The following is a 27640-nucleotide window of genomic DNA, read 5'->3' on the forward strand; positions in this document are numbered from 1 at the left end:
ATGTTATTATAATGCACTGAAAACTTTCCTGAAAAAGAGAGAGTTTATTGTCTAGTTCATCCAAACTTCACAAAACTGTTGTGGTCTCTCATGCAAGTAAGTCCATGCAGGTCTTGTGCAGGGCAGAGAAAAAGAAAACCATGAAATAAAGCAAGGAGGTAGTGAGGGAAGGGGAGATAAGTTGTAAAGAGAGATTTGCATGCCCGCCTTCAAGGGACTGATTTCTAAAACATGGATTAGCTCTTCATGTTTGACTCGAGTTCTTCACCTCTGACTTGGAACAAGTTTTTCCCTACTGGAATTGAGTGCAACCCTCACCAGTATCCTCCAGAAACACTCAGACAAGGAAAATGCTTCCTAAGTCAGTTGTTTTTGAAAGTTCCTCTGCTGTTTGAGAGATCCTTGCTTAAAAGTGAGATGAGTCAAACATTTACGCTTATCTCAAGAAGCTTGAGCTAGTCAAAGGAGTTCTCTTTCCATTTGTACTCAGTCAGGCCCTATGTAATGTTTTCTGTTTGTCAAAAATAAACCTAGTTATTTCCATGTCAGTATTTCAACAGAATTCTCCATACAACTGACACACAAGTTTCAGTCAAATTTGGTAAGATTTTTACAATTATGCTCTCAAATTCTTGTTTATTGATGGGGAGAGGTGTTTTTCACTAGTTCTTTGTAGTTTCTTTGAAAGGTGCCATAGAGTTGTAGAAAGCTAGAATGGTTAGCAGCAGACATTTGGATCAAGAGTGACAGAAAGTGCTCAGCACCACCAGACTGAAAACTGTAAGGCCAACACTTTCAGCATGAAGCAGCCCAGGACATGCAGCTCTAGGAACTGGATTTGATGCCTGTTATACCTTGAAGTTTGCGTCTTACTGTACTGTTACCACAGCAAGATGCAGTTTCCCTACCTTATCCTCCTGATCTACTGAAATGTGTTGTCCTCCTTTTTCTGTGCTTCCGGTGCTTTCCCTGCAGCTGCCTGGACTCTTCCCTACCAGCTGGCTGGTGTCAGTGGGCATGGGTGGCTCTGGCCACCATCCTGCCAACTGTCTGCCTGGCTTATGCTTTTGTGGCTCAGACATCCAGCTGGGACAGCACAGCAGCCAACTGCCGAGCCTGTGCTTGGTGTCCCACGGAGGTTACCATCTCCCGTGCTTCCACTTCTGATGAACTTGCAGGCTTTAACCTTGAGACCTCTGTGGTTTGTCTAAGTTAACGTGTTCATAAGTTGTCAGTGAAGAGGGAAAGGCAGTATGTCGTGTAGGCACTGGTTTCCTGTGAAACAGCACTAAAAATTTCGCTCTGTGTGGCAGCACCAAGCATGTTCTTGGCTGCAGAGAATTTTGTGTCTGGCCACTGCTCTTTCAGTGCTGTCCCACGTGGCTGCCAGTGGCAGGCTGGAATCCCCCACGTTCATGCAGTGTGCTAGCAGTGCTCAGCAGCTGTGTCTCAATTCTGTTTGTTTGCCTTCCCTTCACAGGACATTGTTCTCACCTTGAAGGAGAAGCTTTCCCTCCAGAGCATCGCGCACTTTGCCCTGGCTCTGGAGGAGCAGTACAATGTGGCAAAGATCCACCTGCTGCATGACGAGGAGCTCATCGAGCAGGTGAGCCGAGCCCTCGCTCGCCTGTGCGGCTGTGCTGGAGGACACCAGCACGAGGAGCAGAGAGCTCATCTCTGCTGGTGTCCGAAGAGGGAGCAAGCTGGCCCCCATCTCCTCAGGTGCCCTCTTCATCTCTCTGCCTGTGGCAGGCATTAATTACTGCTGTGTTCATCGGAGTCCCCAGAGGAGTGGCACTTCTGGAGGTGTTGCACTCTGCTTAGAGAGCCCACAGAGCAACCCCCATGGGCTGGTATTGCTTGGACCATGTCGAGCAGCCGAGGACAAGCATGCTTTGTGCCACCCGTCAGATAGGCCCAGCTAGAGAGGACTACTTGAGACAGTCTCAAAACAGCTGTGTACCCAGCTACTTACAGTTCCCTAGGTTGTCGTAGAGTTAACCCAGTCAGGTGCCACTTTGATTAAATTCTAAATCAAAAGTTTGTGTCCTGCAAACATGAGGTTAGCTCTGTTAGTAATTCTGTTGCTCTGCTAGTAATTCTGGGGTAACTTAGCTTGTCAGAATGTGCCTACTTGGGAGGTTTGTCTCCATGCTGCTGACTTGGTTGGTTTATGAAGTTCAGTAGCTAACACTGCCCAACTGCTGAGCGCACGTGCCTGAGAATTTCTGCTTTGTTTCAGTTGGTGAGTCTGTATGGGATTTGCCCAGAATAAAACATGCTGATATATAACCCAGGGGTCTTAACATTGTATTGACATTATGATGATGATCCAAGTGTCTGTTTGGGGCTACTGTATCTTATGACTGAATTTAAAAGCAGAGAAGCTTGCCTCTTACTCTGTCATTATCATACGTCCTTGAAGCCTCTGTCCTGATTATACTGCAAGTATATGAGATCAGTGGATATTTAATGTAGTTTTGCTGTCAAAGGACTTCCAAACTACCACAGGGAGAAGCAAAAACCAGAAGAAGAATTGAAAATAGAATTACAAACACTAGCAATGTCTCCTTGTATTTGATAAGGACAATGGCTAATCTGTAGCCATCCCACATGCCAGTAGCTTTAAATGATTTCTGTGAGCTCATACAAGCCAGAGGCTTACTGTGCATTTATGAAGGGAAGGACTGCAGCAGTAGTGTGGCATGATGCTGTTTGTCTGTTGCAGGTGGTCCAGAAAAGAGAATCTCATGACTACCGGTGCCTCTTCAGAGTTTCCTTTGTCCCAAAGGATCCCTTAGACCTCCTACAGGAAGACCCAGTAGCCTTCGAATATCTCTACCTGCAGGTGAAATCAAGGCATTCTATGCTTCAGGATCTCTTCTCACCCAATTCTCATTTCTGCTTTAAACCAGAGCATACTTCAGGCCAGTTCAGTTACATGAGTGTGAAATGCAGAACACTTAAGAACAGAGCATTTGGATTCAATTTGCCTTAAATTGTTAAATCAACTTACATGCTTGGCTTTTTGGCAGGATGAGTTGAGATGAGCTGGGTAGCGCCCTTTATTTGATACACAGTGGTCATATCAGAGGTCTTATCCTGACTTCTTGAGCTTCCATCATCATGCTAATTCTGCTGTGTTTGTTCCAGAGCTGCAGCGATGTGCTTCAGGAAAGATTTGCTGTGGAAATGAAATGCAGTGTGGCATTACGTCTGGCTGCTCTGCACATACAGGAAAGGATCTATGCTTGTGCTCAGCCGCAGAAAGTATCCTTGAAATACATTGAGTAAGTTTCTGAATTTCTGTGTTCAGTAGTGACTAGGCCTGGCAAAAGAAGGAGCCAACTAAAAGTGGCATCAGCTCTATGTTTGCCCAGTGTTTAGCTCTGGATGAAAGACTGTCTCTCACCTAAAGAGACTGCAGTTTCTTAGTTGTGCCAGTCATTTTAGGGCAAAGTGGCTTCATGAGCCTCCCTGTCTTTATGCTGCTGAGCTGCATGAATAATATGGAGAGTATAACATCTGGGCATGTCCCTAAGCAGAGGGAGGTTCTGGGCTGTAGCTGGAGCAGGGACATGAAATTGCAAATTTCACATAGTTATGGTTACCCAGGCTGCTCCTGCCCGTACACTAACATTTGCATGCAGTACTTGGGAGAGAGGATAGTCATCAACTTTGCACAGCCAACGCTTTACATCTCTTCATCCGGCAGAGCTGTATCAGAAATAACTAATTTCAGTGTAAGTGATAGGTCCTGTGAAGTTATGGGATCTGCAAAAAAATACTGAAAAATGCTTTCACGAGCAGCAGGTGTGCTGTGCTGCATGTCAGTGCTGTTAGACCCCACTTGCCCTAAACAACAACCCTGCTTTAAGAACTTGTGATGAGCCAGTCGTTAAATAACAGACATTTGTTTGGTAACTGCCCCACTAAACCTCCACCAGCCCATGCAAGCACCACTGATTGCTTGCATACAGCCAGACATACCCAGCCATGTGCAGTTCATAGGGAGTGAGAAGTGGCTGCAGACAACTGCAACATTCTTAGTTCATGGATATTTAGTGCTTGGGCTGAATAAGCTCTTCAGCAGAACAGATGGCCCACATTTTTGGGTCTAGGGAACTGAAGGTGTTAAAATGTGATCTTGTAACCTAAGTAAACTGAAGATAAAGACAGAATCTTCATCCTCTGAGTGGCAAGGACAGATTGGGACCGTTATGCTGACTAAGCTTATAGGTTGTCTCCTGTATAACCAGGTGAAAACAGGCATTCTGCCTGAAAGTGGGTGTTCCTCCAGCCCCACGTCCTGACCCAGTAGAAGTGACTCTGAGCGAGGCAGTCATGTTGCTTGAGCTGTCCAACATGCTGCAGCAGCCGGAGGCGCAGTGTGCCCTGGGCTGGCGTGGTGCCTTTACCCTTCTCTGCCTCAGGCCAGCTGCCCTTCTGCACTTCGCTGTGTTGCTGGGGGACAGCACAGCTGGGACCCCTTTGCTCCCTTCCCATCTTTTCTGGCAGGAGGGACTGGGGAATCGAAAACTTCATCTCGCCAACTTTGCTTCGAAACATGAGAGGGAAGGACATCAAGAAAGCCATCAGCTACCACATGAAGCGGAACCAGGTGCTGCTGGACCCTCGGCAGAAGGTAGTGTGCATCCCCTGGCTTCGAGGTGCCTCCAGGATGGTGGCAGCGTCTCTCAGGGCCAAAGAGGCAACGTCTTTCCTCTGTGGGTCTCCTCTCTGTGGGACCACTTGGGGCTTTTCTCCTGTCTTTTCCTCTTGTAACGCCCTCTGCTCACATGCACCCTGATTTCCCTCATCACATGTTCAGTTGCAGTTTGCTTGTGGGGTTGCCAAGTGGCAAATGTGGTAATGTGGGATCGTCCTGTACAGATCTGTTACCTATCCAGACCAAGAGAGATGGGCTGGTCACATACTAAGTCCTGTATGAAAAGATCGTCTTCTAGCCTACGGGCTACCTGGCAAGCCTTACCGTCTGTCACGTTTCTAAACAGTATTTCTCCTCTTGCAAATTGAAGCACATGCTCGCTGCAGTCCAAGTGCGCCTGAGCTACCTGCAAATACTGGGAGACCTGAAGATGTACAATGGGAGGATCTTTAATGCCACCCTGATGGTACGAGTGCTGTTTGTTTATGTCATTGGATTTTGGCTTACTGTCTTACTGCCTTGCTTTGCAAATCTCTTTTGGCAGTGTACTTGGACAATAGCTGCAAAGATAGGGCACAAGAAGCAGTTTTAATCCTTTTTCTTCACCAGTGGGTAAGATCATGTCTTAACCAAAGCAAACCCTATCTAAAGCAGAAATGTTTAAATGTTTTTCTTAGTTGATTGTTGGTGTGAGACTAGCAACCTGTTACTGAGTCTCCTTCCCTGTCTTTGCTTTGGTGCTCATAGAAAACGTACCAGTAGCTCTGGTGATGCTGTTTCAGCCAGCTCCAGTCACACCACTTTTCCCTGTCCTGGGACACCATGATAAATATTGGTAAGGGACTCTGCTAGGGTAAGTCAGCATAGTTCTACTGAAGTGAATAACATACCAGTCTACACAACAATTATGCATATTTTTTCTAGTTGAAAGTTGTGACTCTTCAGACAAGCTCTGTCTATATTTTTTGTATGTTGTAAAGTACTTAAGAGATCTGGGGAGGTTTCAAAACGAGATATTGGCCACACTTAAACCTTACTGTAAAAAAGAACACTGCTGTTTTCACAAGAGATTTCTTGGGGGTTTTTTTGCCTGTCCCCTCTTGGATCTGTACTGAACTGTGGGCCACAAGCTGTTTTGTATGGACAGCTGAGCAGTGTAGGATGGTCTGTACCAGAGGAGGACCTTACTGATGGGTTGCAGTAATGTCTAGGTTTACACTTGTGTGCAAATTGAAATATTTCTGCCAAGTTATGTGGGCATTGATTCATTTTTTTTAAGTGTCTGATCCTAACAGAAAGTGTTGACATTTCTTCCAAAACCAAAAATGCCTTCCTGAAGTTTCTAGCCAGCTCCAGTAGGTCTCACTAGGTCCATCTGGTGCAGCCTGCCAGGTGACACTTCTGATAGCAGCCTCCTGCTGACCACCTCTCCTGCTAGATGGCTGGTGCATCTCTGGGGCCACCTGCCCTGGGGGCACAGGGAGTCTGGCGGTCCCGAGGCAGAGAAGAGAACGGCTGGGAGCAGGTGACCTGACAGCCTGTAAGTAATAAGGGGCTCCCTCTGCAGCTGGTGACAGCCCAGTTGTACAGAGAGTTCAGTGTTAAGACACCACACAAGATCGGGTGGCTGAGGAGTCCCTGCCCAGCACATATGAATAGGTTCCTGCTCAGGTTTTGGCTACAGATTTAACTTTTCCCCCTACAGCTACAGGACAGAGAATCATACGTTGCCTTGCTGGTGGGTGCCAAGTACGGCGTGAGCCAGATTATCAATAATAAGCTCAACATCATAGCAAGTCTGGCAGAGTTTGCAAACATCAGCAGGGTGGAGCTTACAGAGGAGTCTGAAAAAGTGAGCATGGTGAAAATCTACCTGCAGGATCTGAAGGTAAGCGGTGCTTTCCCAATGGCCAGCTTGTGGCTGTGTCAGGGCCGGAGAACAAGTGGGGAGTCATTCACACCATCTATTCTTCTCAAAATCTGGCATTTAGCTGATGGTGTCATCAGTACAAAAGGCTTAGAACAGACTCAGAAGGGAAAGCTTGAAGGAAGCATACAAAATAAGGGAAGAAAATTGATTCTTCCTGTTGTCCTCCATCAGTGAGAAATATCAAAGAAACAAAATGCAAGAAAAACAATTTCTCTTCTTTCTCTGTGCTTCATGCAAAGCCAGAGTGCTCTGCAGTAAGGGTGATATGGGAGAAAAGGAATGTCTTGAACGTGCAACGTGTTCCTGCAGGTTGTGGTACGAGCAATATTTGTCCATTCTAATATTTTTTACTGTTTTCTCCCCATCCCACACCCCAAAAAAAGCTGCTGACTCTGCTGCTGGAATCAAACAGTGCAAAGGATCTTGTCTGCCTCATCACTGGCTATTACAGACTGTTTGTGGATGCAAATGTCTCCATATTTACCTGGGGAGAGAAAAAACAGCAACTGCACCGTGTCTCAGCTGAAGAAGGTTTAAAAAGAAAAGCTGTTTTTTTGCCAAGGGATGGGGAGAAAGTGGGTGGATCCTCCAGCAATTAGAGGCATTTTTCCCTCCTGGGAATAGCATCATGCTCGAACAGTAGCCCAGGGGTGTGCAGTGGCACTTGCAGATCATGAAGACTGCCAGCCTTGCTGCTGGCAGTGTTGGGTGGTTTCCATCAACCCCAGACACTCGGGCAGGGGAGGAGCAGCGGTAATGGTCAGCTCCTCCCAGAAGTGCAGGCAGAGTGCCTGCCGTGGAAATGGCAGACCTGTCCCTGAGCGCTCACGCTCTTGTTACCAGCCTCCTGAACAGCTTCCCCAGGGCTGGCGTCCCTGGGCCTGGAGATGGGGGATCTGTTTGCCGTGCTGCCCTGTCCCCTGTCAGGATGAGTGCCGCCTCGCAGGGGTGGCAGGCTGAGCCTTCAGGCAGTGAGTTCATGGCTGCTGTTCTGCAGCTGCCTCTGGTACTGCTCTGCAGTAAAACTGGGCGAAGCAGCCAGGAGGGACCCGGTTACAGCCCTGCAGGGTCATATTTCTTCTTCGCTTTGTTTGCTAAAGAGCAGGTGAGGGCAGAGCTCTCTGGGCCTTGAGGCCCTCCTGTGCAGACAAGTTCATAACCCTTGTCTGGCTGTTCCTCCTTGCCACTGCAAAGGACAGGCTGATAGATGTGTTTAATTCCCAGGGTATGAATCTCGAACTGGCAGTGACTCTGAAGACTCCTGGGAGCTGGATTCCTCCTCAGAGCATTGCCTGGACACTCCTGTCGCATACGGCAGTGCCCGTCCTGTGTGCCACAAGGAGAAGCTGGGAGAGCTCTGCAGCCTGGAGGAGGACAACACAAAGGCCCGAGCTGGAGGGAGTGACCAGTGTGATGGGGGTGACAACGCAACCGACAGCACATCCGAGACTTCGGATTCAGCCAACACGGAGAGCCGAGGGTTTAAGACAAGTGGCTCCAGTGACTCTATGGATGCACTGGAGGAAGATGAGTTGGAAGCTTGCTCTTCCTGCAGGCCAGAATTCTTCCACTTCTACACACCAACAGTCCAGGAGATGAGCAGCTCAGACAAGAGCTTCTTCCCCATTCATGCTGCAGGAGGCTCCAGCAGCACAGAAACCAGAGACTACTTCTGCTTCTTGCAGGTGCCGCATGCAGAGGGGCCGGGGTATGAAGACAGCCCCTCCGAGCAGAGAGGGGAGGATGTTGGTGCCTCTGTGCTGGAGACCAAGCTGTCTGAGAGGAACACCATGGGCTACTACAACCTGTGCTACAGCGTATCACCTGCAGGTGGTATGGAGAGGAGCAACGTCAGTCACAGCCCTCAGAGAAGTCCCTGGAAAGATGGGTCTGCCCGGGAAGAGGCACCATGTGGAGCAGAGCGGGTGGCAGAGGCGAGCGACCTCATTTTGGAGCCACCCCCAGGGTTTGGTGACACCAGCTCTGAGGAGGAGTTCTATGATGCTGCAGACAGGCTCAGCCCTCCAGATGCCCTGGCAGGTAAACCCTCACCCACAGGCTGCAGGTTGCTGCAGGTTTCCTTCCTGCATGTTCAGGCACAAAATTGTAAATTCTGGAAGTTTTTATCATCTAAATATTCAGGCTGGGAGTTTCTGATAATGTTTCTATTCAGTGTTAATAAATCTACAGCTGTAGGCAGTGCTCTCTGTAGCTGCTGCTTATATCACCAAATTTTACTTGAGAATGATAGCTGTACCTGCAGTCCGATCAAGGGACGCCATTAAACAAGGGGAGACTATCTAGCACCCTTCAGCACTAATCCTGAGCTTCAGTCTTTGCAGCCACAAGCCCTGACTCTATTTTTCTTGAGACAGCTGATTCCAAGTAGGTGCTTGACCCATAACAGAAGTTGCCTGTGGCACTTGGGAGCCAGGCTTTGCTGCCAAACTCTGCAATTGCAGGACCTGTGTTAAGAGCTTTTTGGCCTACTGCATAGATGTGGGTATTCTGCTGCCTGGGGCTCTTTCCTGACTTACATGTGTTTTTCTTGCCAGCAGGGTACAGTATGACCCGGGAGGGTACAGACAACTCCTCCCGCCTCCTAAAGAAACTAAGGTGTTACAGCTTGGGGGAAAACCTGATGACAAGGCAGACAGCAAGGGAGAAACACAGAAAGGAGAAGGAGCTGACATATGCCAAGAACCTGAGAAAGAGGAGATCTTTCCTGAAAACTGATTACACCTCACAGGTCACTTTCCCCTTGGCTTTGCCAGACTCTCTGCAGAGCTACTACTCTTGGCCACCTCCCCCACCGCTGCTGGCTCAGCCCCCTGCTCCACCCTCCTCAGAGGACATCGAGAAGGATGCAGAGCTGGAAATTCCTGCTGCCACCCAGGCCCAGAGAGACACTGCCAGCACAGACCCATCCTCTGACCTGATGGAAATGGAGCCTGACACCATGGAAACAAAATCGGTGACTGACTCGGTGGTTTATTCCATTTCAGCTGTTCGCCTGCAGGGTGACCAGCACAGGGAGGAGAGTGCAGGTGTTGCCGTGCACTTGGACGGTGGCATCCAGCCCACACATGCCGCGCATCCACCTTTCCTGTCCCTGGAGGAAGCTGAGCCCCTTTCTGGGGGGCAAAGCAGAGCTGCCCAGGAAAGTTCCTCTGCAAAGACAAACGCTGCGTGGCCGAGTGAGGAGAGCTGCATGGCCACCGGGGGCTGGCGGGCCCGCCTGTCACTGGGTGAGGTGGGTGAGGTGATGGCAGCCCAGCAGAAGGCTGGCGGTGCACCCCCAGTCCTGGACCGGGAGGTGACCTGCCCTGCTGATGAACACGTGCTGCCGCCCTTGGCTCATGGGCCCAGCGTGGCCTCTCCCCAGGACCAGGAGCTGCTCCCCACAACCGCGGGGCAGGCAGCATGCGAGGAGCCTGCCCTGGCTCCCGGTGAAGAAGGAAGAGCTAATGGTGACAGCTGTGCTGAAAACAGCAGCGACAGTGCCTGGTCACAGGCCAAAAGCAGACAAATGATAACCAAGGAGGCCTTACGGAAAGTGCACAGTAAAAATCATGTGGGTTTTCCAGATGCAACCCAGCTCTTAACAGATTGCAGCAGCACTTCAGGGGTTATAACTCGCCTCTCCTGGCTCTCATTTGGGATGAGGACAGACCTCACATCGCCCAGCCCATCTCAGGAAAGGGTAGATACCCCACTAGAGCTTTTGGCCTCTCAGAAGACCAGCGGGTGCCTGGGGGCTGCTGCTGTCAGAAGGGAGATGCAGACATCCCCAGATGGACCACCCTTCGAGAAAGAGTTGGTAATCAGCCAGGGGCTGGCTGAAGGAGAGCCTGGAAGAGACACAGGAAATGTGGCTCACAAACAGCTGCAGCCTCTTCAGGCTCCTCTTCCCAGAGAACAGGCTACTGAGGTGGGGAAGGACTCCCCTCTGACTCCATCTCTAGGGCTTTCCACCTCCTCGGGCCCAACTCCCTTGGGCTCATTGGGGAAAAGAGCAGGAGACCATGGGGCTTCAAAACACTCCTTCCTCTGCTTTAACCACAAGAAGGATGAGCAGACCCCTTCTGACCCCATCATGACCAGATCCTTGGGTTTTTCCACAGTGAAGATGACGTCTCCACCACACCTTGGGATGGACAAGTGCAGCTGCCGGCTGTCCTATATCAGCTGCTTCCACAGGCCTGATGACAAGGGGGAACGTGAACCCACCGTCCCCGTGTGTGGCACATTCCTGGGGCCCCTCACCACTCCACCATCCAGCAGCTGCAGCCTTCCCGGGACTCCTGTGAGCAGTTACCCTCTCTCCATTGCTGGGGACGTGGCATGGTGGGACCCTCACGTCCAAGCCCTCAGCCAGCTGAAGGACCAAGCACGGATGAGCCCTGCAGATTTCTCTTGCTTCCTCACCTACACCACAGAGCTTCAGGAGGTTGTGGGGAAGCTCTCCGGGAACCAAGCGACACACCTGCAGGATCAATGTGCAGAGCAGGGCGCTGAGAGCAAGGGTGCCCTTGGCTTAGCCTCCCAGGACCTGCTGTCCAGTTGCCAGGAGCTCCTGAAAACCGAGCAGCCCCTTGGAGAGCTACAGGGTACACTGAGGGCAACATTTGACCACCTGGTTCAGCTGGCAGTGGCCTGCTTCCAGGTGACGCACTGCCGGATGTGCAGGCAGAGGCAGCAGGAGCTCGGGGCTGCCCTCCTGGATGTGGTGGGCACCTACCACCAGCTTGTGCAGGCTGTTCACCAGCAGCTTCGCAGGCAAGACTGCCCAGATCTGGGCGCCAAGCTCCTCGCCCGCCAGCACACAGCCCTTACAGCTGCCATGTTTTGTCTCCTGCAGCAGTTCAGGGTGCCCCCATTGTTGTGACAAGGCTCTTTGGTGGCACAAGTGCACTGGGTGGGGAAGGGCCCAGCCATGTTCTCTGTGTCCACTGCCAGCTCTCCCCCCACGGGACACTCAGCCCTGCAGCTTGGGGATGGCCACAGAAGGACGCGTCCGTGCGCGTTGGCTCAGCTGCACCGAGAGCCGCTGTGTCTGCAGGTGGTGGTGGGGCAGGGCATACTGCCCTCAGCCTAGCTGCGTGCACAACCTGTATGTAATATGCAACCTCTAGAGAGCTTCAGTGGCTTGTGCATCTCGCCTGGGGCTTGTCCCTCACCTCCCGAGGGCCTTGCAGGTGGCCAGTCTCCAGGTGTTGTCTTGGCTGCCTTCCGTTGCCTGTGGAGAAAGATGGGAGCCTTTTGGCCTGCTCTTCCTCCTGCTCCTTACTCTCGGGCTGACTCTGGTAGTGATGTCAAATCCCACCCTGGCCTGACTTGAAGGAACCAAGGCGGCTTTGTCCACCTTCCATAGCTGAGGGTATGTCTGGGCTCGTGAGGGAAACCTCTTTGGGAACACAGCTGTGCTCTATTTAACTGCTTTTCCTCGCAAGGGCAGAAGAGGGTTGTCCCAGGCGAGGCGGGCAACACAATGCCCTGCTCTTCTGATATGGTTCCTGTGTGTCAGCCAGCTCTTCTGTTTCCTTCTGCTGATGCTTGGGAAAGTCCCCAGTTACCCCCCCACGCTGCTTAACGGATCTTTGTCTTCCAGGAGGAACGAGCAAGTCCTGAGGCTGAAATGCCGCCTTCGCAGCAGTGGAGATGGCCCGTTATTAGGAGAGGGCGAGCCCTTCTGCCCCACCTCACCAGTGGCTCTTCTCCGCCCTCTGCGGAACACCCCTCACCAGGGGTGAGCCGCTCACCCTTTGGCCGGCCAAGCCATGCATCCCTCGTCATGGGCACTCTGGTGCTGGAGGCCTGACCTCAGCACCCAAGGAGGAGGAGGGCAGAGGCAGGCCCCCCACTGCTGGTGTTTAGCCCAGGGGTGTGTTTGGGGACAGCTGGCTTTCTGTGAGGGGTCTCTGCAGCAGGTGAGCTGCGCAATGGGCTGTGGCTGCAGCGGGTCAGTTGCTGCAGCCAAGCGTGCGCAGGGTTGGGGGGGGGGGTCTGCCCTGGGCAGCAGAGGGGCACGGGGGTGCTGTGGGACAGGGCCAGCTCTGCCCTCGCACACCCCATCTCACAGGGCAGTGTGGGGACAGGGTGGCCCTGTAACGTCTGTGGGAGGCCACCTCCACTTTCTGCTCATTCTTCAGTGTGTCCGGAGGGAGCGAAGGGCAAGTCCTTGCAGCTGACCCCGTGTGCACAGCAGCATCCCCAGGAAACCTCCCTGAGCGGGTAGACCCCAACAGCCAGGAAACACCCACAGGAACCAGGCAACCTTCACCAGCCCCACGCAGAGCCCCTGCAGCTCGCTGCGCCTGCGGGCACCAGCTGTCCCCTGGCCGCGGGGACAGGGCTGGGAGTGCTGCCGGTGGTTTGGGCGCAGCGAGGAACTTACAGACTCCCCCACTGAGGCCCCCCTGCAGCTGCTGGTCCACAGCACACGAGAGGCACAAGCTGGAAGGGCACTGGGGATGGCGACGGAGCCCACAGGGCACTGAACAGGCACCGGCAAACCCCAATTCAGCAGGGGGCGGGCAACACCATGTCTACCAACAGCAGCTGCCACCGGCCCCACCGACACCAAATGTCAGGAGGTGTAAAACGCTTTTCCTGTGCACGTGTAAGCCAACAAGACAGTAATTTACCTCAGGAGACTTCAAATTCTTCCACTGATGGTCAGCCATAGGCATTCACTGCAAGGTTTGTTTGGTTGGTTTTTTTTAGCAGCTGGCTGAGGTAACATACCACATTAGATGTATCAAAAATGCTTTCTGCTGTGGCCGTGAAACACATCCCTGTGGTTTGTGCAGGGCACAGTCAAAGGCACCCTTCCAGGAGGCACATCAGGGTCAGCAAACTGCCTTTCAGCGTGTGATGTACCATGCACCAGTAACTGCAAGGATGCAATGCCAGTTTAAGAATAAGCGTTTTATTTATAGATTAGATGCACAAGATTAGCTATAGGCTTCAACAACTCACCAAGTCTTCAGTGCAACTGGTTTAAACTTGTTTGGACATGATGCACCTGGAAACTGTTTCTCCACTGGGGAATTGCTTCCCATCTTGTGTTCCCCAACTGGAACAGCACTGTCCTTTTCCACGGGAAGGAATTTTCCTCACCAGTGAGTTTTGCAATTCTAACTTCACCTTCCTTACTGTTTAACCAAGATGAAAGAAATACCTTAAAGCTCTCTTCCCTGTCCCAGAACAAGAGTAGATGCAGGAGTCAGAAACACTAACAAGCATCTCCAAACAAGCCAAACTGAACTCCTGCCAGTTTTTACTTGATCCCAGGGCTCCATCGGCTTTGTTTTCTGTTCCAAGGGGAAAAGTAATGTCCAGCATTGTACTGCTGAGGTAGAACATGTCACTCTTGACAAGCTCCTTACACAAGATTTAAGCAGAGCCATTTTCTCTATGCACATTCATACCAGTGCCTCTGCTTGAAATTTGGAGTTTGCCTCTCTTGTCTGCAGAGCTCCTTAACATCACAAAATAAACAATTTTCTTGTGCATTCTCATAGTGAGGTATTTCCACTTATTTCACTGCATCTGGTAGCACATAGCCTTTTCCGGTAGAAACTCCAGCTTTCAAGGCTGCTGGCCAGCTTTGAGTCTCATAGTAAGTTGATAAGACATCAAACACTGTGGGGAAGAGAGATGTGCCATGCTGTGATACCGGTACCAGTGGCAAGCTCTACAGTACATACCCCACTGGCTGCATAACAGCTGATGCCAGAGAAGGTCAGCATGGGGTCTGCATTCCCCCCCCATTTTAAATCTGATGAGCAAGTGTTTGAGGCAGCTCATCCAGGAGCAGAGGAATATTCTGAAGACTCTGGGGAGCACTGGCTAGGAAAAGCAGAGGCTGTGTCAACTAAGGCGAGGTGCCTCCAATCCCGTTTGACTAAGCTGTGCTGCCTGCACATGCTGCTGACAGAACACCCGTGGTTGGTCACACCTACCGCGCTTCACCACTGCTGCTCAGATGCTGTCTCCCCGTGTCAGGGCTCCCGTGGACACACCGTGGTGTCTAGCAGCTGTGCCTGGTGCTCTGCAGAGCCCTGCACCATCTCTGCCTTGTCCTTGTGCCAGAGCTAAGAACTGACTCAAGCCCCACCACAGTCCCTGGCAGAGGTGCCTAGGACCAGTGGCAGAGGCGGAGGAGCACGGGCACGTCCACTGCTGTGAGCGGCTGGCCCGGTCCACGGTCACGACACGGAGCCATCACCGTGCTGCAGCAGGCGAACGGCCGCCCTGCTGTCAGCCTTGCCCTGATCAAGCCCGACAGCCCTGAACAAATCTGTCCTCCCTTGATGGGACCCTGTGTGACTGCCAGCAGCGGCAGCCACCTCACACCCCCTGCACCGGCTGCTCACTGCTTTGTGCAAACCAAGGGTGAGGCAAGCCCTGCTCCCCCACAGCAGGCTGATGCAGAGAAGCACACGACACCTTTAAAACGAGGCAGCAGGGATAAAACCCAGTAAGAGAAACCTCTGCTGACAGTGCCTCCCCATTTCTCAGCACTGGGCCTCCACTTTGGAAACCCTGCAGTGCGTGACAGCCCCTCCAGCCCAGGGCCGGACACAGCTCAGCCCCTCACCTTGGTTAATTGCCAGGGTCTCCGAGTGGTAGTTCTTGGTGTTAATGGCTTTCACCATGTACTCTCGAATGGGGAGGCGGGCTGTTTGCAAGGACTGCTCTTGTGCCCTGTGCAGGGTCAGCTTCTGCAAGGGAAACCAGAACAAGGTGCCCCATGTGCGCAAACTTGCACACCTGTAGCACGGACGTTCTTTTGGGTACAAGCAGCTGTGAAGCTGAAAACTGTCCTGGGACTCATTTCACCCAGACTGCTGCAGCCTGGTGAGGGATCCAGGCAGAACCTTGAGAAAAACGGATGGTGGCACAGCAGCCATGTCTTGGATCAAGGCAGCAGCAGCACTGGGTGCACCAATGGGACATCTCTGCTCTCGTGAGGGGCAGACAGCACCTTCCAGTCCTGACAAGCTACTACCCACCTTGTGAATACTTTCATCCACCAGGCCTCCCAGGACGTACACTTTACTGGGATCAATATCTTCAAGGACTAGAAACAAGAGAAGCACTTGCTCACCACCACACAGCAGTAAAATCTTGTCCTACACCAGACCCCACTTCCATGAGAAAGCTGTGGCCAGAGCTGCCCCTCACCCCGGAGCCTCAGAGCGCGCAGGAGCCTGAGGTCTCAGGGACAGAAGCACCCGCTGGCACCTGCCAGCAAGAGGGAGATGAGACAGTGGCTGGAAGCAGAGTGCCAGTGGCGCCGCGCACTGCTCCCCTTGGCGCTGTCTGATCTGAGATGTGACTGGGTTGGTCACTCTGATCCCAATCTGCGCTGCAGATGCCTCCCCACTGTCGAGGTCACCTACTAAAACCCTCCCCCACACTCCATGGATACTTTATCAGAGTAAGGCACTCTCGTAAAACAAGGAGGGGATCTACATCCTCAGAAACCCATGGCCAGTTAGAAATGGAGGAAGAGGAGAAAATAAACACGGCAGCAAATTAAGTATAAAGGGAATGTTGTAGCTGCTGCATTGTTTCAGAGATGTCATTTAGACTGTCTCCAAAACTGCCACTGCATCTCCACTTTGCCACTTCGCAGTATTACACACTGCAGGGGGTCTACACACAGGTTTTAAGTAAGTCAGCTGCAGATCACACACAGTCCTGAGTCAAAACCTCATTCCCCGTCAAAACAGATTAAGCAAGGAATATATTTAGCATCAGACCTAAGTATACAGTACATCTCATGCAATCTGAGATGCTGAATGCTTGGAATTGAATCACCTGAAGTATGAAATAGTCTCAAAAAGAAAAGCTTAAAAATCAACCTTTTGCCCTAGCTCCCCTGTGCCTAAAGCATGTAAAATATTTACCATTCTGAGAATCAGGAGTGAGATAAACAATTGCATCTAAAGGAAACAGGTCCAGGTAACTTTCTGGAGTTGTATCCATCTGAAAAATACAAAACAGGGAGAGAAGCAGCCCATTAGCCCAAAGTTCATCTGCCAGAGCAAAACCCACTCTCAGACTCAAGAAATATCCTGGAACTGACACTACTGCCTGAGGTGTTTAAACTCCTGCAGATGAGTGTGGGGTTTTTTTAAATTGGAAAATGTTTCTATATGAGCACTGAATATGTTATCTCAAAATCAATTAAATTATCTTCTCATCAAAATACCTAGATGTGGTTTGAGGGAGAGCAGCCATAATTACCTAATTTTAAATGAAATTCTAATTCTTGAGAGATTCAGGAATCTCCACTTCAGGTGTTTTCCCCCTTTCACTGTTACCAGCTGCAGCCCCATGTGTACTGTAGAACACAGGGCTTGATGTTGCTGCCATCACCTCTGTGTGGGTCTCATGCCTGAGTCAGACCTGAGATGGGTACAAAAACCCTGGACAGGAATGCCTGAGCTGCCTAATCCCCGACCGAGCTGACGTGTCTGCCTGTCCCCACTGTCACAGGTCTCTCTGCAGAAGTAGCACCCAGAGAAGGAATTCTCCTGCAGGCAGGAGGGACACGACCTAACCTGAAGGTCTTGCACATCGCCCCCATCATATGTCAGTTCTCAGCTCCTGCCAAAGGGCAAGAGGATGTGACCTCACCCACTGTCACTGAACTGCAGTCCCACACCACTCACAGCTCTCATCCAAGCCCATCTCAGCCCATCTCGGGTCAACACCGCGGGCCAGCGCTGTGGCTACAAGCCTCGGATGCGCTGTGGTCAGAGACCCTTACCAAATAATTGGAGAAGCCATCATTCATGCGAAAACACTCTTCGTAGATCAACGAGCCCACCACAAACTCTGTCAGACAGAGCCAAAACGGTTTCTCGGCCCGCCTGTTTGCCCCGTAGAGTCTCCTGATCTGGGAGGCGAGGCGGCTTGTTTCCTTCCAACAAAGAACCAGCACAGTGACCCACAGGTGTGGGGCAGGGGGTTACACGGCTCCATCCAGAACCCGCGGACATCCATGACGCCCACGTGCTGGCTGCGGCTCTCGGTGGGGCCGTCCAGGGGAGCACAGCTCAGCTGCCTCCGGGTCTCAAGGACACCCAGAGTTGGGTGCGCCGCCCGGACAGCGCTGGAGACCACGGGCAGGCCGGGGTGGAGGGGCCAGCACCGCCGCGGGCGCTGAGCCCGGGAGAGCTGCTGCCTGCACCCCACAGCCCCAGCTCCCAGCACCGCCAGAACCCACCAGCGGCCCGCCCCGGACGCCCCCTCTCCCGCGGCCGCTGCCCGGAGCGGGAGCAGAGCGGTGCGCGGCCGTGTCGTGGCTCCGAGCGGGCACGTCCCCAGGATCTCCGAGCAGCTCCCGGAGCCCGGCGAGGGGCTGGGCCCCACGGGGGCTGCGCGGGCGGGGCCCCCCGTACCTTCCGCGTCATGCAGCCGGCCACGCCGAGGTCCACGCAGAGCCGCGGCCCCGACTCTCGGGCCTCCAGAAGCCGCTCCCTGGCGAGCGCGGCCGCGGGCCTCCCGCCGCCCCGGCCGGCAGCCCCTGGGGGGGGAGAGCAGAACGGGCAGCGCAGCCCCCGCCGCGGCCTCGCTCGCCCCAGGCCCGGCCCCCGCCGCCCCGGCCCGGCCGCGCCGCCACTCACCTGGGCCCTGGGCCCGCCGGGCCCGGCTCCTCTCCCGCTCCTGTCGCCGCTTGCTCCTCCTGGCCGCCAGCACCCGCTCCCAGCGCCTCCGCTTCCGCAGCGCGTTCCTCTGCGGGACCAGCGCGGCCTCAGGCCTCGGGCCGCCCGCCGCCGGGCCCGTCCCGCCCCGAGGCACCTACCGAGCCCCGCACCGCGCCACCCGCCCGCCCCGCGCCGGGGCCGACTGCCGAGGGCTCGATCCGCAGCAGCCGGAGGGCCTCGCACGCCACCGCCGCCTCCCCTTCGGGCGTCGCCGACGGGCCGCCGCCATCGCCTCCGTCGCCGCCGCCATCGCCGCCCGCCATTGGCGCCGCTGCGGGGTGGGGCCTGCCGGGGCGGGGCCTTGTGGGGCAGGCGGAGGGCGCGGGCTGTGCTTGGGGGAGCGAGTCGGCGCCGGGCGGGCGGCACCGTGCTGGCGCTGCCCGGGAGGGGGGGGTGCGGGCCAGCCCGGGCGCAGCTGGCTGGGAGCCGCGGGGGCAGGGCCGGGGCCGCGCCGCCGCCCGCGGAAGGGGCCGCTCCGGCAGCGGAAGAGCCGTCCGGCGGAGGCCCCGCGGCGTCGCCCCGTGCCGTTTCTCAGCGGCGAGCGCACCGGGCCGCGGTTTCGGCGGACCCGACGCCCGCCGGCTCCCAGCAGGGCGCCCTGGACGGGGAGGCCGAGCCATGAGCGCGGCCCTCCTGCGCGGCCTGGCCCGCCCGCCCGTGAGTAGGGGCTGGGCCCGGGGCCGAGGGGGGCCCGGAGTCGGGGCGGCCTCTCCGCGGGGGAGGCGGGGGGGGTGGGGGGTGGAGCCGCCACGGAGCAGCCACGGAGCCGCCACGGAGCCGCCGGGTCTCAACGAAGCCACCGGCTGCTGCCCCTTGACGGTGTCTCCGTCGCACTCGGGCGTCCCACGCCGTTGTGAATGGGGGGTGAATCCGTGGGGCCCTTGTGCTCCGTCCCTACGTGAAGCTGCTGCCCCGTGCTGCTCGCCCTGAGCCCGCCCGTCTGAGGGACCCACCAGACCTCTGCTCCCGGGTTGAACCGGGTGCCCGGTGACCTTTGTCCCGTGGCCATCCTTGCTTTCAGCAGCCCTGAAGCTACTCGCTGCACCCCAGTGTATTTTGCACTTAATGCTGAGAAGTTTGGTTTCTGAGATTGCTTTCCTGTCTGTACTTGCTTTAGAGATTTTCTCATAGTTTCCATAGGTGGTACCTGGATACGTTCTGGTACAGCGTGTACAGATTCTGCATCTTCCTTACAGCAGCCAGTTTAGGTGTCTCTGCCTCCGTTATCATTGTTACTCATTTATGCTGCAGTAGTGTGTTGGTGTTTCAGGCCAGAAATCAAGTATATGTCGAGCAAAAACCCTGAGAGAACGTGTGATCCGACAGGTTTAGTGCTCACTCCCAGTTTGTGGGGGACGCCATGCAGCGATGGGGTGACTGCTGTCCCTGTACCCACTACCCCCCCACTCACCCGCCCGTCCGTGAGGTGCAGCTGCTTTTGTAAAGCCCTTCACGACACAGCTCAAGAGCTAACGAGGCCTGTAGTGTGGACGCTGCAAGACCAAAACTTCATACAATAACAGAGCGCTGCAAAGGGGGATGCAGCCTTGTCAGTACCAAACCCCCAGTGGTCCTGGCATAACAGTGCTCTGGAAGGCCTGATTCTGGCGCCACTGATTGTTCTGCAGGACGGAAGGTGGCTTTGCCTGGAGGAAGGCTGACTGGCATTAAAAAAAAAGGCCTTCAATTTATTATTTGTGCTCCTTTTTGAAGGACATCTGTTAGTGCCACGGGTAGACATCCGCATGACATTGCTGTGTGCAGATGGGTGGAAACACCTTTTAAACTCGGGCGATGCCGCAGGTTCGGCATTGGTGCAGATGGGGTGATCCGTGGCTGGTGAGGACTGAGAGGAGCAGCAGCTGTGGCTGCAGCTGAGGTGGTGCAGAGGACGGGGACAAGGGGAGGTGGTGCTTGCCAGGTGCCCACACAGCAGTTTAGGGCTGCAGCCAGAGATTGGTTTGAGCCCAGAGGGCAACTGAGCACCAGCCAGCCGCTCACTCTCCAGTCCCCCCTCAGCACTGGGAAGGTGAAAATCAAGTAAAAGGTTCAGGAATCGAGATAAGGACAGAGAGGGATGAGTCGCCCATTATGGTCACAGGCAACAGACAGACTTGTTAGGGAAAGAAAAAGAACATCAATTTAATTTAAACACTAACAACAACAACACTTGACAGGCATAGTAGGACAGTGAGAAGCATTACCACATCTTGAAAACAGCTTCCCCCACCCCTCCCTTCTTCCCAGGCTCAGCTTTGCTCCCTATTTCTCTCCCTCCTCCCCCACAGGGGGGCAGGGGATGGGGGGTGTGGTCAGTCCCACTGCTCCTTCCTCCTCAGGGTGGGGGGAACTTGTGTTGTTCCTCCCCTGTTCCAGCGCGGTCCCCTGCTCACAGGAGACTCCTCCACAAGCTCTTTTCAACACGAGTTCATCCCACGGACTGCAGCTCTTCCTGAACTGCTGCAGTGTGGGTCACCCCCAGATCTGAACTACAACAGCGGGGGCTTCCTCCCACAGGGTCCTGGCCTTCTCCAGCCGCAGCCGCCTGCTCCGGGGTGGGGCCCTCCTCAGGCCACAGGTCGGTCTCTGCTCCTCTGGTGACCAACATGGGGGTGGGGGGGCGGCCCTGCCACCTCACCACGGGGTACGGGGGGGCTCTGCTCCAGCACAGCTCCCCCCGCTTCTTCCACTGACCTTGGTGTTTGCAGAGGTGTCTCCGTCACAACTCCCACTCCTCCTCCCAGGTTCCCCTTCTTAAATACGTTATCGCAGAGGTGCAGCCACCGTCGCTGATCGGCTCGGCCGTGCCCACAGGCGGCTCCAACTTGGAGCTGGGGGAGCTTCCAGAAGCTTCTCACAGGGGCCACCACTGTAGCCCCTCCCCAGCTACCAAAAACCCACCACACACACAAACCCAGGGCAGAATGGGACTTGGGTTTCCTTCCCCAGAGCACCAACTGCCCCACTAACGGAGAGTGGCTTCCAGCGACAGACATGCCCCCAAGTCCTGTCGGAAAGGCAGGAGTAGCTGAGGAAAAGTTCTTCCTCCCCAGGCTGCTCTGTCCTTCCAAATTACAAACTTCCCTCTCTCCTTTCTCCCCAGCTCCTGCCTCTCCTGGCCTCAGGGGGACTCTGGAGGCAGCCCCGGGTGGCATACAGCACCGGAGAAGGGAGCAGAGCAGGGCCTGTTGGGCGATACCCGGTACCCAACAAGAAGGACATGCCATATGACATTGTGGAGCTCATGGAGGAAGTGGAAGTGAAGGTAAAGGAGCTCTGCTGCAACACTCTGCCAGTGGAAAGGGTCCAAAGTCTGAGCAGGTCGTACACCCTAAAAGAGTGGTTCTGGTCCGTTAGGTCTAACACAGACCTGATGGGAGACTGAGGTGAGCGGCACTTCTTGCAAAGCTCCTTCCAGTCTCCAGGATGGGGATTTTACTGGAAATCCTGTAGTGTGCTGACGGGATTGTAAGTCTGCCTGGTTCTGTGAGACTGGTGGGTTGTTTCAGGTGGTGTCTCGTGCTTGGGGTTAGCTGGAATACTGACATGTACTTGTTTTTCTGGGAGAGCATCTGTGTTTTCTTGAGGCACTATTATGAGTATTTTTAACATGTTTAATGGAGAAAAAACAAAGGAGGAGCTGTTCTGATGACAGTATTAAAAGGCTCAGGGGGTATTTCTGCTTTTGAGCTTTGGCTTTTGCTCTCCAAAGCCAAAATGGGCTGTGCAGTGGCAGAACAGTAAAGCCTAATGCAGAACGGGGTGTAAGGGGAGAAAGAGGGTTTTGGACAAGAGTTTTCTTCCCTGCTGTTGCAGAGAAGGAATGCCACACAGCTCTTCCTGGTGGCCAGAACACTCCACCAGCCACAGCGCTGTGGAGACCTCTCTCCTCCAAGAGCTTCCTCTCAGGGGAGTGCTGGTCCAGCCTCCCTGTCCTTCCTGCCGGGGGGTTGAATCTGTGCTCTGCTACCGTGCAGTGGCCCCAGTAAAGTTTGCGTAATAACAGAAGGAGTCAGCAGACTTGATGGCAAATATGATGTACAGAGGAAGAGTCCGCTCAGGTTTCCGATGCTGTGGTGCACACCCCTGTGTCTCAGTGCACTGAAGGGGTCAGCAAAGACCGATGTATCGGATCCAATCAACCAAGCAGACCTGATACCCAAACAGTGCTGCTGGCGTTGCCAGAGGTTCCTAAGTCAGCTGAGGGGTTGTGGATGAAGAGGGAAGAGCCTCCTCTTGCTTAATGAGCAGTAAACAGACAGGTGAGACAGAAGGAAGGCTCAGGCAGTTACGTGGCAGTGGAGGGAGGTTGCCAGAGGGGTCTGTGGCACCTGGGCTGCTTTCCTTTCCCATAAACACCCCGAGGAACAGCAGCCGGCAAGGTGATGGGGCCTGCGGGTGGTTCCCACATCACCGAGAGCCCAGCCTGTTCAAAGCTGCCGTGGGCAGCCGGGCGCCACGGCTGAACCCCTGCTGAGAAATGCTGACCATGGGGAGCCGGGTGCGGGTCGGCTGAGCCTCCATGTGAGAGGCAGCAAGCGGTGCTCTGGGGAAGGAGCCTTGACACTGCCACGGTGGCTGGGCATCGGCGCTTGTCGGAGCAGGACAGGGAGAGCGGAGCACTGTTGTTGTGCCAGTCTGTGCATCCACTGTGTGCCGGCACCACAAACAGCCTCGGCCGGAGCCCCTGTCCTGGTGTCGGCTGGGATTGAGCTAATGTTTTCTTCTTAGTAGCTAGAACAGCGCTGTGTTTTGGATTCATCATGGGATTTGGCATGAGAAGAATGCTGATAACACACTGATGGTTTCAGTTGTTGCTCAGAAATCCAGGACTTTCCAACTCCCCATGTCCTGCCCGTGTGTGGGTGCACACGAAGCTGGGGGGGAGCATGGCCAGAGCAGCGGGCCTGGATTGGCCGAGGGAATGTTCCAGATCATACAACGTCACGATCGGTGTGTAGAGGAGGGTGATCTGGGAAGCTCGCTCTTTCCTGGGATTGCGGTTTTGGGATTTTCCCTTCTCTGGAGTTGCTAGCCAGGAACAGGCTGGGCATCCGTTGTCAGGTGGTGAGCAATCGCCCTGTGCATCGCTCGTTTGTATATGCTATTATTACTATTATTATTATCATTATTATTTTATTTCATTTATGAAATTGTTTTTATCTCAACCTATGAGGCTCCTTACCTTTACCCCACCAATTTCTCCCTCATCCCCAGGGCGGGAGAGGGTGAGTGAGCAGCTGCGTGGTGTTTAAACCATGACAACCTGTCTTGTGTCCTGTAAGCTCAGAGGAAAGAAGAGGTGCAGAAGGTTTAGGATAGTGAAATGGGCAAAGCAGCACCTGTGCAGGGAGACCAAGCGGAGACAGCCCCTTGGTTTGGAAAGGAGCTCATGATGCGACTGTGGTCATTACCGCTGTGGCTGAAGTGAGCAGGGCAAATAGTCATGCGATGAAACTGCAGCAACACCTAGTTAAGAACCACATCATTACGTATTCAGTCATATGTATAAACGGGCTCAAAGGGCAGGAGAATGGGTCTGCAGAGATGCCTCAGCACTGCTGCGCTAAGAAATTGTTCCCTAAGCCTAGTGCCTGAATGTTGCCCTCTGTGCTCTGTGTTGTTACAGTTCTTGACTTGGTTTTCTTTTTCCTTGAACAGACTGGATTTCTGCCCAATGTGTTCAAAGCCATGTCTCACCGACCTGCTGAATTCAGAGCTTTTTTTGCTTATTACAATGCCATTATGAACAAAGACACAGGTAAACCATACAACCACCTCAGAACTGCCCTTCCCGTTGTAGATGCGAGAAGTTGCTAGAAGCGACATTTCTGACATCCTCAGATGTATTGCTCACTGTGCCTTCTCCCAACCCCCCGTAACATCTGGCAGCGGCTGGAACTGCACAGCTGCTCCTTCCTGTACTGCATACAGCTTCATACTCTTTAGCCAGTGGTTAAAAGTACCTCTCAAGCCAAGCTCTGCTGCCTTGCTGCGCTGTGCTCTGTGTCGCAGCGGAGAAAGGACGGGCTGGTGCCTAAGGGAGGGTGAGCCGGGAGCTGAGCGTGCTGGCAAGGCAGGGCAGGGGTGAGCAAGGCAAGCAGGGCGGGTCTGGCAGCGGTCAGCAGGGCCAGCAGTCCCGATTTCCCAGGCAAGTCTGTCGGGATGAGGCAGAGCCGAGACCAAGCAGGAAAGTCGGCCTGGGGGTCAGTCAGGTTCCAGACCAGCAGTGTCACGCAGCCAGGCACCACAGCCGCAACGTGGGCTTGCAGCCCCAGGCCCAGCACAGTACGACTCCCAAGATGGGGCAGGTTGGCGCTGAGCCCCCCTGCAGCTCTTCCTTCACAACAGCTCTTGGCCCACCAGCAGCGCGCAGAACCTGTGTGAGGGAGGCTGTGCCCCTGGCACCCGCGCCGGGGGGACTTGGAATGCGGGGTGTCCGCGCCCGGCAGCAGCAGGCGGGGCAGTGAGGTGCTGGCTGTGCCCTGGGGTGCCTCTGGGTGCCCAGCGGGGAGGCCAGGGCTGGCCGCAGCAGGGCTGCCAGGCCAGGCCGTGGGGAACTCTGCACGGTGCCTTCGAGGAAACGCACTTTGGGGACTGCCTGCTCCTCCCTCCAGCTCTCCGTGGTACGGGGCACCAAGAGGCCTGTTTTCATTGCTTTTGCTCTGAAGGTACATTAGTAAAATCCAGGTTTTTTTAAAGAAGCTGGTGCGTCTAGACTGCTTCTCCTGCTCATGGGAGATGAGGGCTCAGGAGGGATGTTTCAGCAAGTTGTGGGGGCAGTGAGGAGTGCGGCCTTACGCCTTTCTCGCATGCAGTCTCTGTGTGAAGCTTTTTGCTTGTGCTGCTGGAGTGAAGCCTTGCCACTAGCTGTACGAGGGTCTGTTTTTCCCTTCTTGTTTCCATGCTTCCTTTTTGTTTGACTTGATGAGTAGGGCTGTTTTGGATCCCACACTCTTCAGCATCTCTGCTGCAGTATCGTGGTGTAGCTGCTGCCTTCTGGTGCTGAACCAGGGCGAGAAGGCCTCTTCCCCTGACTCCTCTTTGCCCAGGAGGTTTTAGTAGTGTCTTTCATGCTCTTAGAAGACACTGGTTTTATGAAAATATTTTCAGAGTCAGTAAAGCAGTAGCTTTTGTGAGGAGGAGGGGCCCTGACCTTCCCTGTGAAGTGTAGTTTTGAAAAAACGCTGCTGCTAATTATCTTAAAAATGGCAAAGAGTACGAGTGCTGATACGCAGCCAGGTAAGTTCCTCAGATCCTGTGCACAGTCCTGTTGTGAAGCTGTTTGTGAACGTGAATAGGATTGATTCTGAGTATAGCAAAGCACAGCCGCCTTTTTCACAGCTTCTTTAGAGCAGTCACAGGGACAGACACTCTGTGGAAGTCTGTCTGTCTGGTGGTCACTAGAAGTTGTTAAAGCTCCAGTCCTAGGGTACCTAATTGTTCCTTTTGTTTTTTTCTTTCTGCCTTCAAAAGCTGCCAGTAATGTTTACTTGATGAAACGTGCTTAGTGGGTTATAGAACAGTGCACTTTTCTGTAAAAGCAGCAATAAAGCATCAGAGGAAGAACAGACCACACCTGCCCTAGCCATTTGCCTCTGAGACCTACATGGAGAAGCACCAACTGAGCTTTCTACTCAGTGAGCAAGTAATTTTGCTCCTCTGAGTTTTCCTGTTATGTAGAATTGTCATTCCCCTATTGACCAAATCTCATGTCCCTCATCCTAATTACGTGCCTCATGATCAACTGTCCAGGTAAATCAGTTGCATGGATGATCACAGAATCACAGCATGGTTTGGGTTGGAATGGACCTTCAAGGGTCATCTAGTCCAACAGCCCCCTGCCCTGCACAGGGACACCCTCCACTAGATCAGGGTGCTCAAAGCCCCGTCCAGCCTGGCCTTGAACCCTTCAGGGGTGGGACACCCTCGGCTTCTTTGCACAACCTGTCCCAGTGTCTCACCACCCTCGTCATAAAACATTTTCTCCTTATGTCCGATGTAAACCTGCTGTCCTTCAGTTTAAAACCGCTGCCCCTTGTCCTGTCACCCAGGCGCTCTGGTTGTGGTGTCTCCATGCGCGTTCTCCGGAGCCCTGTCTCCTGGGCTGTGCTGCTGGCAGCCTGTACCTGGAGCCCTCCCCTCCCTGTTTCCCCAGTGATAGTGCTGTGATGGATATTTTCGATAGCAAAGTGTGCCAAATCTTTTGCCATCCCTGTAGGGCGTCTCAGCAAGGCAGACAAAGAGCTCATAATTGTGGCTACGAGTGTTGTGAACAGATGTCCCTACTGTGTGGTTGCACATGGAGCACTTCACCGGATATACTCCAAGCAGCCAGCGCTGGCTGACCAGGTCAGTGGGACTACGGCAGTGTGTGCCCCACCTGCTTCGCACGGTCCTTTGGGAGGTGGGAACGGCCCTTTTGCTTTTTCACCTGAAGTTTTAATCTTAAATCTGTGTGGTTCCCAGCAATCTTGATGTGTCCAGGGCTCTCACTCAGTTCCTGGCTTAGCAGGTCTGTTGGCGAGCCATCGGAGCGGTGGCCAGCAGGGGTAGGACCTCGAGGTGGGGGTCTGTGCACCCTCATCCCCTTTTCAAGCAAGGTGCGGGGCGGGACGGTTCTGCGGAACATTCATCCTGCTGCCCACATTCTTTGCTGTGTTAATCTGGTCTGTGGAGGAACTCGCTCCCAGTGGGGAGCAGCAGCACCCTGTGGGTGTCGGGTCCTGTTTCAGGAGCTCCTCCAGAGCTCGGCAAACCCGCCATGGTGCCCGGGATGGGGAGGGAGGTGGAGTAGGCGGGTGGGTGTTTTGTCCGGTGGAGGTGCCGAGCAGAGGAGGTGGTCGGCCAGCTGGACTGCTGGCGGGGTGCGACTGTGCCGCCTCTGGTTTTTGCCTTCCTGCAGGTGATCGTGAACTGGAAGCTGGCGGACCTGAGCGACAGGGACCTGGCGATGCTGGAGTTCGCTCTCGCGGTCTGTCGAGCTGACGACATCACTGAGGAGCACTTCCGGAAGCTGGAGAGGCACGGCTTCGACCGCGAGGATGCCTGGGACATAGGCATGATCTCGGCGTTTTTTGCCATGTCGAATCGCATTGCCCATGTCGTCGGCCTGCGCCCCAACCGGGAGTTCTACTCGATGGGCAGGACGGCGCGTGGGGCGCGGGAGGGGGAGGCGGAGGGCGCCTGACGCTGCTCGCTGGCGCCTGCGCGCCCCAAAGATCCATCGAGCTCTTGATTCCGGCTGCTGCGCTGTGCCTGCGCGCGGGGGTGAAAGCGTTAACGCGGCGGTGTCACGTGGCGGGGCGGTGTCAC

General features: G+C 54.2%; 3 protein-coding genes across 9 annotated transcripts in view; 2 read left to right on the forward strand and 1 right to left on the reverse strand.

The window, feature by feature from the left end:
- FRMPD1 (FERM and PDZ domain containing 1) overlaps positions 1 to 14128 on the forward strand; it is a 27377-nt gene extending 13249 nt beyond the window's left edge. For 3 of the 7 annotated variants that reach the window (XM_074813364.1, XM_074813371.1, XM_074813370.1), the window contains 10 exons: positions 1481 to 1606; positions 2729 to 2848; positions 3154 to 3290; positions 4519 to 4645; positions 5040 to 5135; positions 6375 to 6557; positions 6983 to 7130; positions 7824 to 8639; positions 9155 to 12529; positions 12752 to 14128. In XM_074813364.1, coding sequence (XP_074669465.1) covers positions 1481 to 1606; positions 2729 to 2848; positions 3154 to 3290; positions 4519 to 4645; positions 5040 to 5135; positions 6375 to 6557; positions 6983 to 7130; positions 7824 to 8639; positions 9155 to 11487 — 4086 coding nt within the window. In that variant the 3' untranslated portion in view covers positions 11488 to 12529; positions 12752 to 14128. The remainder of the gene's footprint in view (positions 1 to 1480; positions 1607 to 2728; positions 2849 to 3153; positions 3291 to 4518; positions 4646 to 5039; positions 5136 to 6374; positions 6558 to 6982; positions 7131 to 7823; positions 8640 to 9154; positions 12530 to 12751) is intronic. The other 4 variants (XM_074813366.1, XM_074813365.1, XM_074813367.1 and 1 more) reach the window with 4 other exon arrangements.
- On the reverse strand, positions 13515 to 18976 carry TRMT10B (tRNA methyltransferase 10B). Its single transcript, XM_074813373.1, has 8 exons — positions 18424 to 18976; positions 18245 to 18353; positions 18020 to 18144; positions 17386 to 17538; positions 16520 to 16598; positions 15620 to 15687; positions 15205 to 15328; positions 13515 to 14246 (listed from the first exon to the last, which is right to left on the reverse strand). Exons 1-8 carry the CDS (start codon positions 18943 to 18945, stop codon positions 14140 to 14142), a joined length of 1287 nt encoding a protein of 428 aa, XP_074669474.1. The 5' UTR covers positions 18946 to 18976; the 3' UTR covers positions 13515 to 14139.
- Positions 18977 to 20119: 1143 nt separating this feature from the next.
- On the forward strand, positions 20120 to 27563 carry LOC141918462 (uncharacterized). Its single transcript, XM_074812986.1, has 7 exons — positions 20120 to 20128; positions 20702 to 20790; positions 20843 to 20903; positions 21429 to 21590; positions 23987 to 24086; positions 26547 to 26677; positions 27231 to 27563. Exons 1-7 carry the CDS (start codon positions 20120 to 20122, stop codon positions 27513 to 27515), a joined length of 837 nt encoding a protein of 278 aa, XP_074669087.1. The 3' UTR covers positions 27516 to 27563.
- The last annotated feature ends 77 nt before the right edge of the window (positions 27564 to 27640 follow it).

Source organism: Strix aluco, chromosome Z (genome assembly GCF_031877795.1).
Source record: "Strix aluco isolate bStrAlu1 chromosome Z, bStrAlu1.hap1, whole genome shotgun sequence".
Taxonomy (NCBI): Eukaryota; Metazoa; Chordata; class Aves; order Strigiformes; family Strigidae; genus Strix; species Strix aluco.

Excerpts from the sequence above, each read along its gene's own strand:
- TRMT10B (XM_074813373.1), bottom strand. The coding sequence starts at position 18,945 with ATGGCTCGGCCTCCCCGTCCAGGGCGCCCTGCTGGGAGCCGGCGGGCG. Across the intron at positions 15,329-15,619 it reads TGGATGAAAGTATTCACAAG|AAGCTGACCCTGCACAGGGC; the intron begins GTGGGTAGTAGC and ends TTTCCCTTGCAG. Across the intron at positions 14,247-15,204 it reads GACCCTGGCAATTAACCAAG|TGTTTGATGTCTTATCAACT; the intron begins GTGAGGGGCTGA and ends TCTTCCCCACAG.
- LOC141918462 (XM_074812986.1), top strand. Across the intron at positions 21,591-23,986 it reads TGGAGGAAGTGGAAGTGAAG|ACTGGATTTCTGCCCAATGT; the intron begins GTAAAGGAGCTC and ends TTCCTTGAACAG. Across the intron at positions 24,087-26,546 it reads CATTATGAACAAAGACACAG|GGCGTCTCAGCAAGGCAGAC; the intron begins GTAAACCATACA and ends CCATCCCTGTAG.